Raw genomic sequence first — 17422 nt, 5'->3', positions numbered from 1 at the left:
CGGCTGATCCTACGTCAGCTCCGCCGCAGCGACACGACCACGCCCCATAATGTCACGTGATCGTCGGCAAACAGGAAGAAGCTGTCACATGTGAATAACATGACAGAGGCGAGTTCCTTTATTTTCTTGTCATTGTTTTAAACATGTTATGTTAAGATCTGACGTTTATATCGGTCACACACTAGCGAGCTTTGAAAAAAAAAAAAAACTAAACTAAATAAAAATCCTTCCCAGGGAGCTAGTAATTACTGCATACTTCACTACATGTTTGACATGTTAGAGTAGTCCCGCTCATCCATAGGGACGGAAACAGCAGCATGAGTATACGGGCACTGTGGGTTATCACACACGAGAAGGGTGAATCTGGAAAAGTGCGGTTTTCCAGGTAAGGATATTTTCTGTGAAGGAATATTAGCGTATTGCATACTGTAACGTATGTACTGCATACTCAATATTACTTCAAATTAGCCTTTTAGAATAGCATACTAGCATGCTGTAGTTCTTTTTTTTGCATCTGTACTGTATATGTGACCCTGCAACTAAAAAAAATTAATACAAATCTTGCAAAATCACAATGTTGAGAAAATCGTCTTTAAAGTTGTACAAATTAAGTTCTTAGCAATGGATATTGCTAATCAAAAATTAAGTTTTGATATTTTTACAGTAGAAAATGAACAAAATATTTTATGAAACATGGTCTTTACTTAATATTGCAATGACTTTGGTATACAAAAAATAATTTTTTTTTTCTTCTGTACAGTATATTGGCTATTGCTACGAATAAACCAATGCCACTTAAGACTGGTTTTGTATGCCTGCTGTACCTTCACATAGTATTTGTACCTCGTACAGCACGCATACACATTTTCAGCATGGAATATTTGGATTATATACTACATTTGCCAAATTGTGGAGTTTACAACTGCCAAATCATATGATAGAAATAGTTAGAATAGGATGCTGTTATGAATTGAGAAAGAGCTACATTGTTTATACAGTAGAATGTAGTACAGTTTACTAGTATGTAAGTGCACACATGTGATTTCAGGGCACATTAGTTCTTGAACATGATGAATGATGGGATATGCTTAAGGGCTGTTCACACCTAGGCCCATAACTATGAAATTTTAATTATCGTTCAAATTCAATTGGAATGCTTTTGCCAGCATAGTCGATTTGTTATTTTTCTTTTGTCATGTTTTTTTAATTCAGGAGATTCCCAACGGTTGAGCTCCGTGCCAAATCCTTGGCTGGAACTCATTATGTGGCCGTTCCGGAGGACCTCGTCGTACCCAAGCTTCTGCTGACAGAGCTGGGCCTGGTCGATGCCGACAAACCTTACGTAGAAGTGCGGGATGATTGCGGCCGTCAGCACCGCTCACCGGCTGTGGAGCTGCGTTTGGACGGTCCCGGTGGGAAAACCCTCTGGCCTTTGCTCACGGTCACTCAGGGAGCTTTAATCCTAGCCTGTCTTCCTCTAGTGGAAGCACCTCCTGAGCCTCGGCCACCCCTTCCCAGCCTGGCCTCAGTCTCTCAGGGCTTAACTCTTTTGTCAGGCCTGCAGGATTTCCTTTGTGGCCCTGGAGGTAAACCAGAGCCTGATGTGCTGGCCTCCCGTTTGGCTGCTCTCCCCTCGGTGCTCCTGCAGGTTTGCCCTTTGGGGAGGCCACTGGACACCCCTCCTCCTGCTGGATCGGTGCCTGCTGCTGTGGCTCCAAGCCCAGGGGGTGCTCAAAAGCAGCCAGCTTGGAAGGCAGGGGTCCATCGAGGCAGGGCTGTAGTAAGTGTGGCCCTTTCCGAGAAGGTGAGGTCCATGCAGTACGGCAAGAGCAGTCAACAGGACATTTGGGACGTGTACGGCATGGTCATGTGCAAAGTTAGTTCCCGCTGAACACATTGTTTAGTGTTATATTGGGTTCTAAACTTGTATCACATTCATGACGTCATGTTTTTCAGTGCGAGGTTGAAGGTGTTCTGCCCAATGTGACCGTCACCCTCACACTCCCTCCCAACGGCTCGCCCCTGCAGGACATTCTTGTCCATCCCTGCGTGACGTCTCTGGATGCAAGCATCCTTACCGCCTGCAGCGTGGACGAGAATGACGGTTCCGCCTTTTCAGGGCCGTACAAGTTCCCTTTTTCACCACCTGTGGAGCTTTTCAGACTCTGTAGCTACACCTCACAGGTAAAGCTCACACTGGCGGGAGTTTGTCTTATGTTTTGTCTCAAAAATGCACCATTCAAAAGTTTGGCTCGGTAAGATTCTTATTTGATCACAGCAAAAACAGTAACATTGTGTAGTTTAATGTTAGTAACAATGTATAAAATGTCATGGCAAAAGCTAACTGAATTTTCAGCTTCGTTACTCCAATTGATCCTTCAGAAATAATTCTAATATGAGGATTTGGTGCTTATAGATTTATAGATATAGATTTTTCTTTGCGTTTCTCTGATGAAAGGAAAGTTCAAAAGAGCAGCATTTGTTTGATTATAAATAACCTTAATATCACTTCTAATCAATTTAATACATCATTTCTGAAAAAAACAGACAACAAACACTGTATGTATTTTGCTTTAATTCTCTCTCATTAGTACACACACACACACAGACACACACTAAAACTATAGTATCTATAACTGACTTGGCTTTATAACTTTCTTTGAGGTACCTGTGCCACCAATTCTTGGCTCCTACAAGCTGAAGGCAGAGGAGAATCACCTGAAGGTTAATGTTGTCTTGAAGCTCCATGAAAGCGTCAAAAACAGCTTTGAGTACTGTGAGGCCCACATTCCATTTTTCAATCAGTAAGTTACACAAATTTGTAGCTCAATTCTGTATTTCAAATGCGTCTGGTACACTGTCAGGTGTTTATAACGGTTCTTTATGTAGCGGTCTGTCTTTAGCTCTTCAGGTTCTGTTTTGCTATGCTTATAAATGGCACACTGGCTGTTTCAGTGTTCTCGTACGTGCCTCTTTACAGGAATCTAATGGGAATTGTGGAGGTCAAAGTGAGCTCAGGACAGCTCGAAGTGTCTAAAGAGAAGAACCTACTGGTTTGGTTACTTGGTTGGTCTGTCCGTCTTTTGATATTTTAATGTTTCATTTCTAATTATATCGCTGACGTTTGTCTTTTTACCTCTTCAGGTCAGAAGTTTCCAAAGTCCCGTGAAGCAACACTGGAAGGGACTGTTCATTTTTCAGGGACTGTTGCTGGACCGACAGACCCTCTGTGCACAGGACTCACTGCATATGTAAAAGTGAGCTTGAATTCAACATCAGCTGATTTGTTGTTTATATAAAACGGCTTTTCAATACATCTGCCACTGTGTTCTTTCTAGCTTTATTTCCGCGTGCCAGATTTGACTCTGTCTGGTTGCTGTGTGGACCAACACTCAGTGCAGGTTTACTCATCGGCCAAACCGCGCATTGTCACAAGTGAGTGTTTCACTGATAGTCTTGTTATCGGTGGCTTAAACTAATGCAAACTTTGAAAATCAGTTTTGTTAATTGAAATAAAGTAAAGAACTAAATATTAGATAGGAAATCCTCAATAGAAAAATGTTGCATTGGCAACTAACTGAATTAAAATAAGCTTAAACTGAAATGATTGAAACAGAAATCAAAATAAAGAAAAAATGCTATGAAAATATTAAATAAAATAGAAATATATTAGTGCCGTCAAATGCTTAATCACAAATGAAAGCAAGTTTATGTAATGTATGGTAAGGTGTATATTTATTATGTATAAATTAATGCTGTTTACATTATGTCTGTGTGTGTATATTTATGTGCACACACTGTGTATATAATATATTAAGTATATATAAATACAAACACATCCATTTATATATTTAAGGAAAAAAAATATTTACTGGATTAATATATGCTTAATTTATACTGCATGTTGAAATAAGTACACAAGGAAAAAAGGTTGAGTATATCAGCAATGAAAATGAACCTGTACGCTTTTATTTTTTCCTCTAGCACGAGAGCTGGTCTCCTCAGAATATTACATTTGGAACTCCACCGGTGATTCCCCGGTGTCCTCTGGGCTCATGGTGTTGTGAAGACCCAGCGACCTTAAGAAATCATTGTGTATATAATAAACAAGCATCAGGCATTAAATGATACTCTGTGTGCAAACGCTGCTGTCATACAGTGTTAACTTATACTGACTTTTTTCTTTGAGTGCATATGACTCCTTTATTTAGTTGAAAATGGGCCGATATATAATGAATGACTGGTCAGAGAACCTAACACTTATTATATAATATCATTTTCCAGTCATAAATATATTTTGTGTTGAACTAAGCCTTTTATACAGCACAATAAGAAACGTTTTTTTTTTTATCTGCACCATTTTTAGTCCAGTGCTCTTTCATCTTTACTAATAAGAAGTAATGAAGAATTAAAATTCAATTAACAGTTCTTTCATTTTGCTTCAGACTGGGCCCCGAGTGTTTACCAGTGTTCGGGCTTTGGTTTTCCCGATTAGCTGTTCAGCTGGTTTATATAGAGTCTCCTTGAGCTCACTCACAAGAGGACTTTGGCCCTGTGTTTGTTTGATGAGGCTGAAAAGAGCGTATTTTGATGGGAGAGAAGGAGAGGAGGCAATTGTTAAGGAGAAATACCAGACTGGTATCCAAAGAGGTTCTTAATTAGTTTCCAAAGTGACCCATAGAGGTCCCACTTAAGCTTGTCTCGGTCTCTCTCCTGCCCAACAGTTAAAGGAGACTTAAAAATACCAATCATCCAACTTGCAACTAAAGGACCCTTTAATTCTGGTCTTTTATTGTTACAATAGGAAATCAATTAAGCAGCCTGAAGATATAGGATGTATCTCCTTAGAAAAATGTTCTAAACCTAACCAGGTGCATGAATTGTGAGTCACCTTATATACATAGCGTGGCTCTGGGCAGAAAACCATTTCTGCATAGGTATATATAGCAGCTGAGTTGCATTTGGCTGTCAATTACGGCTGAGAATTCCCATGGAGAAGACAGCGAGATGATGATGGTTCAGCTGGAGCCACATAAGAGCTCTCCACTGAAGCAAAGCATTGTCTGAGAGATTAATTGTCTGCCACGGCTGCTGATTGCCTTTCTGCGCTTCTGTAAGAACAAGGCAGGGCTGCATTCTCACAAGGATTTCCTCTTTAGAACAACGAGCGTGATCAATCTTATGGCTGAAGCAAGTCTCCAATAAGGTCCTCTTCATTCGCTCTACGTGTCTGTATTCAGAGCTTATCAGAGAGTTCCTCCTAATCTGACTGGCTCCTGACCTGGAGTCAATAGGGCCATTCAGGATTCTTACTGGAATGTCTACAATAATTAGGAATCATAACTAGAAAAAAAGATGGTTAATTTTTTTTTTTTTAAATCTTTACTGTGGTCTTTATGATATTGAAAAAATGTCTTCCAACAAAATTGAATAGCTAGAATTATATAATATATAAATTCTATAATATATAAACTCATTTTGTATTAAATGTATTAAAGATTCATTTAAGATTTATATATATATACACACACACACACACACACACACACACACACACACACACACAATTTAGCAAAAAAGTGACTTAGTAAAACAACATCTTTACATTTAAAAAAAATAGCTGTCATTAAAATCGTTTTCTTTTTGAGGATTTTTTGAACAGGTAATTAAAACAAAACAAAACGGGTAAATGTTTCAATTAAGAACATACTCAAAATTATTTTTTTATACCTTTCCTAGCCCACTACTTCAGCCTGATCTAATTAAAGAATATTTTTTCATTTTTTTCTGTAGCATATAAAGTCATTTTTAGAAGAGCGCACACTCTGCATCAATGAACACCCACGATGAGCCCTGGGGCAATGACTCTCATCATTTGATGTATAGGTCCATCTAGTGGCTCTTCGTAGAAATAAACTTAATACATCCGTATTGTAGGGAGACTATAATGGTTGTTTCTTGGGATTGAATAGGTTTTAAAACCGCTTTTTAGAAGTTTTAGAATTAATTTTGGTGTAGCCCACTGAGAATTCCACGTTTGCTTTATAAAACAAAAACAGATTGCTATAGCTTGGTTGTGGACGATCGTTAAATATTTTTTGTTAATAAAACTGTTTTAGTTTTCAAATCGTTTGCGTACATTGAAACAACAGTTAAAATAAAATAACTTTTAAAGAAATTCTATTTTTTAAATTTTAGCTAAACTACAAATGGCAACAGACTAAAAAAGTACGTTTACACTTCAAGAAATACTAAAACGAAAACTAAAGCTAAACAGAAATAATAGCCTAATAAAATAAAATTACTAAGACTAAATTAAAACTGAAAGGAAAATTGAAAATAACTAATTGATAATTTATGCATGCTTTAAACAAACAAACACTAAATGAATTAATAAATTAGTAAAAAAAAAAAAAAAAAAAAAAAGCGCGCCTTTAATTTGTGTAAAAAATGGTTCAGGAAGTGTAACCGAGTCCTATCGATATATTAAAAACTAAATTTCCCAGCATCCGTCACTGCAAAGCGCCGACATAGTGTCGTAAATCATCCGCTTTGCTTTACGGCAGATAATAGGCCAGTGTGGAGTGAATTGAGTAATGGCAGGAACAGACACGAGATAGTCCACGAACTTTACGTTGTTTTTACGTTTATCAGATACCAGCAGCCGGACGCACGTCTGTGTTTGTCGTCGTTCGCTGTGAGAAGCTTATTCCGACCCCGTTTTTCTGTCATCATAGTAACTGTATGCAGTGGAATGGCTGAAGTGCCGCCTGGGCCTAACGCACTGCCTTCATCCCCGAGCGAGATCACACCACTGCCCGTGGACGGGTGCACCTTACTGGGCACCGATGAGGGACGGGACATCATCAGCCCCGGCCCTGGACACCAGCACGCCAGCGACCACAAGGCGATAGTCAAATCCAACCAGAACAACGTGCATCCTAATGCATCAGCCGCCCAGTTCCACACAGCCCAGCTGAACGGGGTTCAGTGCAACCACACTCACCTCCAGAACCACGTCCAGCAACACCGCCCGTCCGACAATCAAAACGCCGCTTCTGACCACCGCCTGGACGGCATCGGCGAAACGCGGAGCGATCACACGGAAAACAACAATTTCACGAGAAATAAACGATGTAGTGATATATCGCAGAGCCAGTCGCCGCCGAACAACGGGATAAACTGCACTGATAGCATGGCGATCACGGAGAGCAGCTCTTGTCGACTGGAGAACGATGTAAGTAGCAGGACTGGTTCGGGGGATCGGGCTCGGGCGGCTGCGGCAGCGCCGATGGACGGGGCTGAGTCAGGCCCAGGCCCGCAGCGCGCTGGAGTAGATCAGGCGGCGGCTGACAGCGCTCCGGTGGCGGGGATGTCGAGGCTAGCGCTGGAGGAGCACGACGACTCCATCCGATACGTGAGATACGAGTCTGAGCTCCAGATGCCCGATATCATCCGACTCATAACTAAAGACTTATCTGAGCCCTACTCCATATACACCTATAGGTACTTTATTCACAACTGGCCTCAGCTCTGCTTTCTGGTACGTATCCTGTCATTCGGTTATTTTTGATGGTGTTGAAGATATCAGTGTCAAAGCCTCCAAAATCAAATCTCGTATAACAAAATAGCCGACATTAGTGCGTTAAACGTGCGTAAATAGTGCTGATTCGCGTTTTCCTATGTCCTGTGCACCAGAGAACAGTACGGTATTACCATTGTATTGGACACATGCCATGTTACCTTGACTAAAATAAACATGTTACTATAGTTAGTGTCAACAAAAAAAGAAGTCAAAATGCGTTTTCAACCATGATGTGTTTCAAAAACATGTCCATTTTTATAACCATGTCCTAGAACATTACACTGTTGGAAAACGTATTTTTTTTTTTTTTAAAACGTTTGTCCATGTCTTTGAAAATTTGCCATTTTCATGCCAAACAAACTTATGGTAAAGTACATTCATTTACGACAAGCACCAAATATCGATCAAGTTTCATCGGTGTCAGAGCCTTCAGCATCGTCTCTGTTATATTCAAAATTATGATATGGCTAGTAATGTCACGGTCTAGTGATGTGTGAAATTTTAGTGATTGATTAACATCTTGATGTATCTCATGTTTAAATAATACAGCGATTTACATAAAATTATAGCATGATATCACTATGGTATGTGTCCATAACATTGCATAGCCATGTTACCGTAATCGTAATAAACTGTCACGGTAAACAGTATAAATATACATTTTGTTGCATGCTGTGTTTGAAATACATGACATGACTAAATAACCACATAAAAAGACACATTATACTGTTTGTATTTGTGTATTGCATAAAAAAAGATAAAATAGTTTAAAGTGATTTAGTCGACGATGAATGTAGCCACGCCATCACTCAAATATATACCGTATTTAGTGTTACTGTAGTAACACTAAATATATTATTGTATCATTTGCAAAAAGGTTTCATATTAAATTCGTTGGGGGTGAAGAAGTATATTTTGTATCTGATGGTTACCAACAAGTGTCATGGTATGCCTATGTTGTTGTTTTAAGTGTACCTTGCATTTAGGACCATTACTGGGGTAAGTTAAACATTCAGTACCATAGTATTTCTAAAGTGCTATTTTTTTTTTTTTTTTGACAGAAGTCATTGTAGTTTGACAAAAACCATAGTTTGTTTCACAGAAACCATAGTTACATGAATCTAACCATGCTAATGGTTTTACCTGTGGTTACTATGCCCTTATTTAAAAAAAAAAAAAAAAATACCACAGTTTAGCTTGACTATGTCAGAACTATGATACTTTCGGGGTGTTAAAGAGCATTTATATCTTCATGAACACCACGAGGCCAGGGTTGTGTAATTATCCCAATTTGAGCTTAATAATAGAGATATTTGTCATTGTTTCGCTCATAGTTCAGAGCCCACAAGAGTAATTGCAGTGTCTCTGATGACTGTCTTTCTGTGATGTGTCACAGGCGATGGTTGAGAAGGACTGTGTCGGTGCCATTGTGTGTAAGCTAGACATGCATAAGAAGATGTTCCGTCGCGGATACATCGCCATGCTTGCTGTGGACTCCAAATTTCGCAGGAAAGGCATCGGTAAGAGCCATGCTAGCGTTGGTAGCCGTCATCTCAGAATGGCAACAGAAACAGGTCTTTTTATAGGACACGCGTCTGCTTCAGTGTCAGCTCATGGATACATGTCTTTGAACTGCTATGAATCAAGGGTTTGCCATTCTGTGTTGAAGGAGCTTGACCGTTCCGTGTGTGTGTTTTTTTTTTTTTTTTCCCATTTGTTTTGTATTTACCATGTTCAACAGGTATAATACTTGGAATGAGTTATTGATTCTTGTACTTACTCTTTGTTAGGCACCAACCTTGTGAAAAAGGCCATTTATGCTATGGTGGAGGGGGACTGTGATGAGGTAAGAGATTCGTCTCGTGAGGATTTCACACTTTGGGTGTGTTTGGAATGGAACTACTACATACTTCATACTGCAGACTAAGAGGCATGTGCTGCTTCCCAATTCGCTTACATATACCGCCTAAAAACTATGTGCTCTTTTTGTGAAGAAAAAGTATATACTTTTGAGTATGTAGCAGAATAGTAGACAAGCTTTGGGACAAACTGCGTTTTTTGGCAAACGCTCCGTTGCTTAGTTACGTGGATTCTGTCACCATTTAAACTGCGCTGTGAACAATTTCTTTTAATTTAACATCTTACCATATTTTCGAGAAATGGAGAGGCACGTTGACCTTGCGTAATGAAGCAGTTGCAACGTTCCTGCAGATAAAATATAACGTGCATAACAGTAAAAAAATATTTTTAATCAGGTTAGACGCTGTCAGTCTCGCATAACCACCATGTTTGTAGTTTTTAAACGCTTTGTGTTTGTAGTTATTAGCCGATCTGCACTTCGCATATTCATTAGTTGTAGATTCTACTCGAATACTCTTTATGCGTGTATGTACACGTGTGTGATTTGTACTATACAGAAATATACAAATATATATATTTCTTAAATATGAATGTGCGCGTGCATATTTATATACACGCATATATACAGTATTTGCACATATTATGTAAAAACTTTTACTTGCGATTAGTCCATTTGACAGCACTAATTCATGAACCGTTTTTCACTTATCTCAAAAATAAATGCTATTCATTATTATGTATGTTAAATGTGATTTGGTGCATTTCTAAAAATGTTTTCAACGATTAACATATTAAAGTGATTCCTCGAAGATTATGTGAGACTGAAGTAATGATTCTAGAAATACAGTTTTGCTGTCTCTTTCAGAATTGCATTTTACTTTTAAAAACCTTTTAAAAATTAGCCGTGTATAAACTGATATGTTGTAGTATGATGTAGTAGTTCCCAATATGCCACAAATTCTGTCTTCCCTCACCTATGTTTTACTTGTAAGAGTGTACTTCAAAACCTGCACTATGTCCATTATGTCTACATACTTTGTTCTTATCTTTAGGTGGTGCTAGAGACGGAAATCACCAACAAATCAGCCCTGAAACTCTATGAGAACCTGGGCTTTGTCAGGGACAAGCGGCTGTTTAGATATTATTTAAACGGAGTGGACGCACTTCGGCTCAAACTCTGGCTTCGCTAGATCAAACTACGGGGTCCCTCAACTCTTTCTCCATCCCTTCGGCCTACTCTTCCTCCGCCCCAGTCCTCCGGCTCGGATCACATGACTTCCCATCGATAGAAAGACACTCGACCTCTGCTGAGCCACAAAGGGCAAACTCTGAGGAAAAAAAAATCAACCAATCATAATAAAGTGTTTTAAGAACTTTTGCGCGAAAGAACGAGAGGTTATTGCAAAAAATGAAAAAGATAAAAAAAAAAGTCAGGTACTAATATGACGCCGACACCGAAAAGGAAAACGCGGTGGCTTCTATGTTCAGGTGTCAACAGCTTGACTCAAGGCCTGTGTGTATTTGTGTCGGCCAGCGGAGATGGGCTGGGCCGAACACGTTGATGGAAATGTTGAAAGCAAACAATGCACCACACCTTTTTTTCTTTTTTTTTTTTTTTTTTTTTTAAACAATCACAAACTGAAGGATGAAAATGTGTTTAAACCGACTCAACTCAACTTCTCAAATTTTCGTTTTTTTCTTTAAAGAGGGTGCACGGGAGCATTGCAGGCTACAATTGTTTTGTACCCTGCTGCTTTTGCTTTTTTTTTTTTTTTTTTTTTTTTTTGCGTACGGGGGTCTGTGGTTTATTTTATGTGTTTAATTTTATGTTTTGGAAAACACTGAGCAGAGCTTTGTCCACTTTAGAAGTTCGATCTGTGACGAACTAACATACACCCATTCAGAAACACTTTAACCTGAATGCTGCGAAGCAGTGCAGATGGCGACTCTGCTTTTTTTTTTTTTAAGTTGGTCTTATTAACTCACATTATGCCGTATTGGTTTATGTGACTTGTGATTCTGACACAAATCTCGATGCTTCTTCATGAGTGTTTTGTACAACAAAATTAGATACTAAACGGGCTTAAAAGAAGAGTATTCCCTGTGTTCCCCCAACCCCCGTCATCATCGATTTTCCCTTTCCATGTCTGAGACGATGTTTGGATATTCAGATTTGCTGGCCTTGACGAATGAACCTCAAACGGACGCACTTCTCATTTTTGCACTGATTAGATGGGATGTAATTCCTCGTCCGCCACTGCGTTAGTGGACCAGTAGGTGGCAGAATACAGATCTCACCAGCTCAGTTGCTTCAATGGACTCATGCAAATAGTTGCTTTAAAGTCATGAAACGGATTGATTTATATGCAAGATGACATTGTTTAGAGGCGTTTTAAAATTTAACGGAGGAAGTTTCCGGAGGTAAGCGATTTTATGGGTTTGTGTTTAACAGTAGCGTGCTGTGGCAGGTTGTACCATCACCATGTTGTATGTAAGTGTTTCTATGTCATTGCCAATAGACCCCCATTTTGCTTTGCTGCTGGCTCATGAGTTGTTCTTGGAAGAAAACCTTTTTTGTGTTTTTTTTTTCAAGTTTGGAGTGGGAAACAAGTTTTTTTTGATTTGCTAAATGTACATATGGAAGTTTGATTTGTCGTTTTTGATCGTCATTGGAAAAGTTCCCCATAGAGCTGTTGCTCTCTGTTGTTGAGAATATGGATGGGTTGCTTTATAAATTTGCGCTTGAAAACAGATATTTGCTGATGGATTTATGGGAAGAGGAATTTTTTTTGTTTGTTTTTGTTTTTTTAATTTAACCTTAAAATGTAATACATCTCCCAGAAATATAATGTCCTATCAACCCCGTTTGACGCATCAGACCGTGTGCTGTCTGTCAGTAAGGCCTCAGGTGTTTGGTTTGTGTTCAATTCTCCTTTCACTTGTCAGGGGCTCCTTTCAAGGTCCCGGTGGTTAGCAACAGCCAACTTGTCTTTGTAAGGACTTTTATTCCTTTTGATTTGTGGACAGTCGACGTTAAAATGGAAATCTGAGAGCCTCCGAGTAGGTTTCATCCAAACAAACCGTCAAAGTCAGTCTATAGATTGCAGATTGTAAACTTAGGGATAGTTTAGATTCCCATCATCATTTACTCACCCTCATATTGTTCCAAACCTGCGCATTTTTGTTTTCTGTAGAAGATATTTTGATAAATCGTTTTTTTTCTTGTCCATATAGAGTTAAGTGTCGCTTGGGTTCAGAACAACATTGGATCCCATTGACTTTTATTGTATGGACGAAAGCAGTTGAAACGTCCTTCAGAATATGTTCCGTGATGTTCTGCTGAAAGAAGAAAGTCATACAGGCTCGTAACTCTATTAGGGTGAGTAAATTGCAGCAGGTTTATTAATAAAATTCAAAACCTTTCCCAGGGTGCCAACCTTGACAGACAATAATGCATTTCTGGCTGTCGATGCTCACCATTCAGTGCTGCCCTTTTTTTTTTTTTTTTTTTTTTTTTTTGTATTGTCAAATTGTGGTTGGCACAATGATGTTTTTTTTCACACTGCCAATATCTGACTTATGGATTATATTACTGTAAGCTGTCCATCAAATGTTATGGCCATTTAACAGCTTTAGACCGAACAGCTGGCAGGTTCTAGCTGGGTAAGATCTCATATTTAAATGATGTGGACACTAATCTGACTGGCTTCTGTTTTGGGGATTTATTCATTGACGGGACTAATTTTCAATCTGCACTTGTGGCTAATTCTCATCCCTGTAAACGGTGGAGTTTATGTTGTAGTTAGTGTTACTCTTGTACTTTCAGCTGATTTGGACAAGTGAGACCTGCTCCACAAACATGGATCCATTTTGTTGGGGATAGAGCGACTGTTTGCATGTTTGCATTTTCTCCACCCTTCTTTCTCCCACTTTCACCCTTGACAAAATGTCTTGCAAAAGTTTCTTTGTTTTCAAGTGGACAACAGACCTGGTTTAAAAATTATAAATAAATTATTTGATTTTTAAGCAAATGTTGTAGCTCGTTCTTTATAAAATTAAACTAATTATTAATGTTATGATTTCCTTCCTTTATTTATATATATATATATATATATATATGAGTGAGAGAGAATTTTTTATGCCGCTTGTAGTGCCTCAATTACAAACTTCACCTTTAAATCTTGCTTACTCCAGTAAAAATAAAAAAGGTCATCCTAGCAAAAGTAGCAAAGTTTCTCATTAGTTGTTCTCCGATGCAGTAGCTTTATTTATAGCATCTGAGGTGCTTGATTTTTCCATTGATGTTAATTTGTATGTATAAGTACGCTAATTTAAATCTGTTAAAATTAATTTGTTGTCAAGAGGAGGCAGCTGTACTCAGAACCACCACAGTGTTTATTTTAACATAATTGCACAAGACCTCAGGCTACATTTACTCCTGTTTACAGTCAAACTGCAAATGTAGGATAAGGATTCACATGAACTCTAACTTGCATAGTCATAATTCCACATCATGTGTAACTATTTGTTTATAAGTTTAAAAGAAAGCTTTTTACCTGATGATTTTATTTTTTTAAAAAAGAAGACACAACTAGAAGTTCCCCAAGTCTCTCTTGAGTCAGCAGGACATTCTGCGTCAAGTTTGTTCTCACATGTTGGTGTGGGTTTCCTTCAGATGCTTCAGATTCCTCCACAAATTCTGCAGACTCCACAGGAATTATAAGCAGGTATGGCCTGCTCGCTGTAGTAGCTATACCAGAAGTGTACAACTGTAATCACATTTCCCGATCATTTATGAACCCAAGGATGAGTCAATGTTGTCTGAGTAATAGACAACATGCCACAGATGCAGTACAAATTAGATTGAAACATTCCTTCATGGACACTTTGTGCTTGCATCCTCTCAGACTGTCGGTGCTTTTCGGAGTCGGCCTGTTAAAAACCTCTCAGTAACTTCTCATTCTTCCTGTAGATATATCTTGATGGGAGAACCAGAATAATAACCATACTCATTTTCACTATGTCGAAGGGACATCATGTTTGCATTTGAATTCCTTGGCGCAGTTCCAGTCACATCTCTGTCCAGATTTGTTCTGCTCCTTGTAGAATTTACAGAATTCCTTCCTTCCGCAGAACTCTACATTTCTGGTCTTCAAATTCCATTTTCCATTAGTGGTTTGCAGCGTTGGGGGTAACGCATGTTACATAATCAAATTGTTTATGTCAAATTGTTAACTAGTAAAGTAACGCATTAATTTTTCAAAAAGTAATGCTAGTAAAGCTTACTTTGCTTTCCCGTTTATTGATGACAGGTTGAGAAATCAGAAGGTCAGAGGCATTGTGTGTGAATACAGTGTAGTTCTAGACTAAATGTGAATGTGCATTAGTTCATCCCGCTTGCAAAAAAACATTCATCAAAATTAATTAAAACAGCGAAATGCAAAAAATGATGCAACCCTGCAATAATTACATATGTTATTAATGCCATTTTATTTACCAATGTCTTGAACCAGTTTAACCATACTAATAAGCAAAAATGACTTTAGATAAACTAACAATTGTGCTTGATTTTATTTTTAATTGCTGAAAAGTATTGAACCTTCTACTGTATTCTACTGTACAAACATGGATTTACTTTTCATACAAAAGGAAGTGAGGGGTAACAGAAGGGGAGGTATGAAAAGCAAGTTTAAAAAAAGTCTTTAAATCCAAATTATTGTGTCCAGTTCCTTCACTCTGGGAGGTTTATTTGGTTTATTTATTATTTATTACATTTATTTATTACATTTATTGGTTTATTTATTACACTTTTTGGTGTGAAAGGCCTTTTACATTTGCTATAAATAGATAAAACAATAAATCAAGCCATGCTCATATTTAAAAAGTAACACAAAAAATTAACGCAATATTACTTTCCATAAAAATAACTAGGTAACGCAATTTGTTACTTTTTTAGGAAGTAACGCAATATTGTAAGGCATTACTTTTAAAAGTAACTTTCCCCAACACTGGTGGTTTATCACTCATTGTATCCCGACTGCTACTTCAGTCCTTCAGACTCATCCCAGAAGATTTTTGTTGCGTTGGCTTGGACACAAAACAAACCCTCTATCGCACCTGTTAGACAAGACTTCAGTTATGTGAAGTACTCAACCAAAATGGAAAGGTCTATTTGGGCAATTCAACAATCTGTAAAATGATTGAACAAAGGGACTCACAATAAGAGGTGTACACCCCCTTCTGCTTCCCTTGACTTTCCCTAAAGCACCTCTGCTGAGCTTGCCGCTTCTTGGTTGCTTGGCGACTGAGCATCGTCTGTGCCAGCAGGAGACCTTTCGTGTTTCCCTGCGAAGGTCAAGAATGCTCGAGTGATCCACCTAAGAATAGCCTCAACGTGTTAATGTAATTCCAAGTGGCATTTGTAAGTAGTTGCTAAAATCTTGTCATGACACTTCAAACATTAATGAAAGCATCGGTAGAAAGTTTCAAACCCTTAGCTTAGAGATTGAGAGACTGAGATATGGCTTCAGTGACGCAAATGTACAATTAAAAAAAACTGGAAAGGTTCGTTGAGAAAAATAATGAGTTGGATGATGGTGCAAGATCTTTCCCTGTGCCTGGGAATTCCAGAGTTTGAAAAAGGGATCTACTCCTGGTCCCCTGTCCTCTGATGATGGATCCCAGAGTTGAAGGTAACACAGGAGCACCCCAACATACTTTCCACTCCAACAACACAGTAATCAGATCTAGTGGGACCACAGGGCAAGGCTCAGTGCTCACCAGATGTCAGTCTTCTCCTTTTTTATCTACATCTTTTAGATTTAAAACACCTTAACAAACTCATCAGATACCTCATATTTATATCCTTTTCTGGATAAATACAAAATGCAAGATGAAGATCAGTGTTTTACAACTGAACAATTGGTCTAAAACTCAATTCCTGGAGGGCCACAGCTCCAAATCACACATGCATGGAAGTTTCTAGTGATCATGAAGACCTTGAGGATCAGGTGTGTTTGATTAGGAGTGGAGCAAAACTGTGGCCCTCCATTAATTGAGTTTGAGTGAACGAATTACACTAATGTTCTTCAATGTGCTTCAGTATTTTGAGAATATTACAGGTGGCTGTAAATGAGGGGATCTGAACTCTGGCTCTCGAGGTCCCGCAGAGTTTAGTTCTAATCCTAACCGAACACCTGAACAAGCTAATCATGACTTCATGACTGCTTTAAAGTTACAGGCAGGTGAGTTTGATCAAGTTGGGAGCTAAAACTGCATTAATGTGGATCTTGAGGGCCAGAGTTGAGAATTTCTGCTGTACCTTGTTCCTTATATGTAAAACTTGTCTTGTCTATGAATTTAGCTGTAACTTTGAGAAGACTCAAACTAGTTTGGTTTCATGAATGTTTTATTTAAATGTACCTTTAGTGTTTTGTTTGCGCCACAGTGCCCTCTCAGGCTGGGAGTGGAATAGCAGTGGACAGGCCCATCTTTCCATTCCCTGTCCTGTCAAGAACAAAATGTATGTTTTTTTACTAAAAGGAGAGGTATTAGGTGTTCTCGGATTTACCTTCTTTAAAGTACGTTCAGATCTTTGCTGGTTGTGGTGGATGAGGCTTAATAATGCTGTGACCAGTTTTATCACAGTCACTCTGAGATCCTGTTGGTGACGCAACATAAACTCACAAGCATGAATGAAATAATAAAATGATCATGATCATACTACGCTTATTAATAAAACATAGTAAAAGCAAAAAAACGAAGTGTATAGTATCTTCTCTACTATAGCACTAAAAGGAACTGCATGTAAAAAAATGTGACTTTTAAACAGGTTATCCTGAAAACTTCTCCTATCTGCCATTGGTCAAATAAAATAATAGTCCCACCCTAATCCCACATCATTGGCTGAGTCAATGTTGTTATGTCAGCCTGTAGAAAAGTGCATTCTTTTAACAATGTCATTAGTAGGCTTGATAG

At 38.5% G+C, this 17422-nt stretch overlaps 2 protein-coding genes across 2 annotated transcripts; both read left to right on the top strand.

Annotated features, from left to right (window-relative positions):
• Nucleotides 1-72: 72 nt before the first annotated feature.
• On the top strand, nucleotides 73-4262 carry ap5m1 (adaptor related protein complex 5 subunit mu 1). Its single transcript, XM_043262282.1, has 8 exons — nucleotides 73-385; nucleotides 1213-1876; nucleotides 1957-2184; nucleotides 2665-2804; nucleotides 2981-3066; nucleotides 3145-3257; nucleotides 3339-3435; nucleotides 3985-4262. The coding sequence occupies exons 1-8, from the start codon at nucleotides 318-320 to the stop codon at nucleotides 4065-4067; spliced, it is 1479 nt and encodes a 492-aa protein (XP_043118217.1). The 5' UTR covers nucleotides 73-317; the 3' UTR covers nucleotides 4068-4262.
• Nucleotides 4263-6542: 2280 nt separating this feature from the next.
• On the top strand, nucleotides 6543-13476 carry naa30 (N-alpha-acetyltransferase 30, NatC catalytic subunit). The gene is made up of 4 exons (XM_043263426.1): nucleotides 6543-7543; nucleotides 8982-9105; nucleotides 9376-9431; nucleotides 10498-13476. The coding sequence occupies exons 1-4, from the start codon at nucleotides 6755-6757 to the stop codon at nucleotides 10633-10635; spliced, it is 1107 nt and encodes a 368-aa protein (XP_043119361.1). The 5' UTR covers nucleotides 6543-6754; the 3' UTR covers nucleotides 10636-13476.
• The last annotated feature ends 3946 nt before the right edge of the window (nucleotides 13477-17422 follow it).

This window comes from Puntigrus tetrazona, chromosome 17 (assembly GCF_018831695.1).
Source record: "Puntigrus tetrazona isolate hp1 chromosome 17, ASM1883169v1, whole genome shotgun sequence".
In the NCBI taxonomy this organism is placed as follows: domain Eukaryota; kingdom Metazoa; phylum Chordata; class Actinopteri; order Cypriniformes; family Cyprinidae; genus Puntigrus; species Puntigrus tetrazona.
Note: the sequence above shows the minus strand (reverse complement) of the source record. Positions and strands in the feature narration are given on the sequence as shown.

Bases quoted from the DNA above. Each gene is read 5' to 3' on its own strand.
- naa30 (XM_043263426.1), top strand. From the start codon at position 6,755: ATGGCTGAAGTGCCGCCTGGGCCTAACGCACTGCCTTCATCCCCGAGC. The intron at 7,544-8,981 runs GTACGTATCCTG...GATGTGTCACAG, and splicing joins GGCCTCAGCTCTGCTTTCTG to GCGATGGTTGAGAAGGACTG. The intron at 9,432-10,497 runs GTAAGAGATTCG...TCTTATCTTTAG, and splicing joins TGGAGGGGGACTGTGATGAG to GTGGTGCTAGAGACGGAAAT.
- ap5m1 (XM_043262282.1), top strand. From the start codon at position 318: ATGAGTATACGGGCACTGTGGGTTATCACACACGAGAAGGGTGAATCT. The intron at 386-1,212 runs GTAAGGATATTT...TTTTTAATTCAG, and splicing joins GGAAAAGTGCGGTTTTCCAG to GAGATTCCCAACGGTTGAGC. The intron at 3,436-3,984 runs GTGAGTGTTTCA...TTTTTCCTCTAG, and splicing joins CAAACCGCGCATTGTCACAA to CACGAGAGCTGGTCTCCTCA.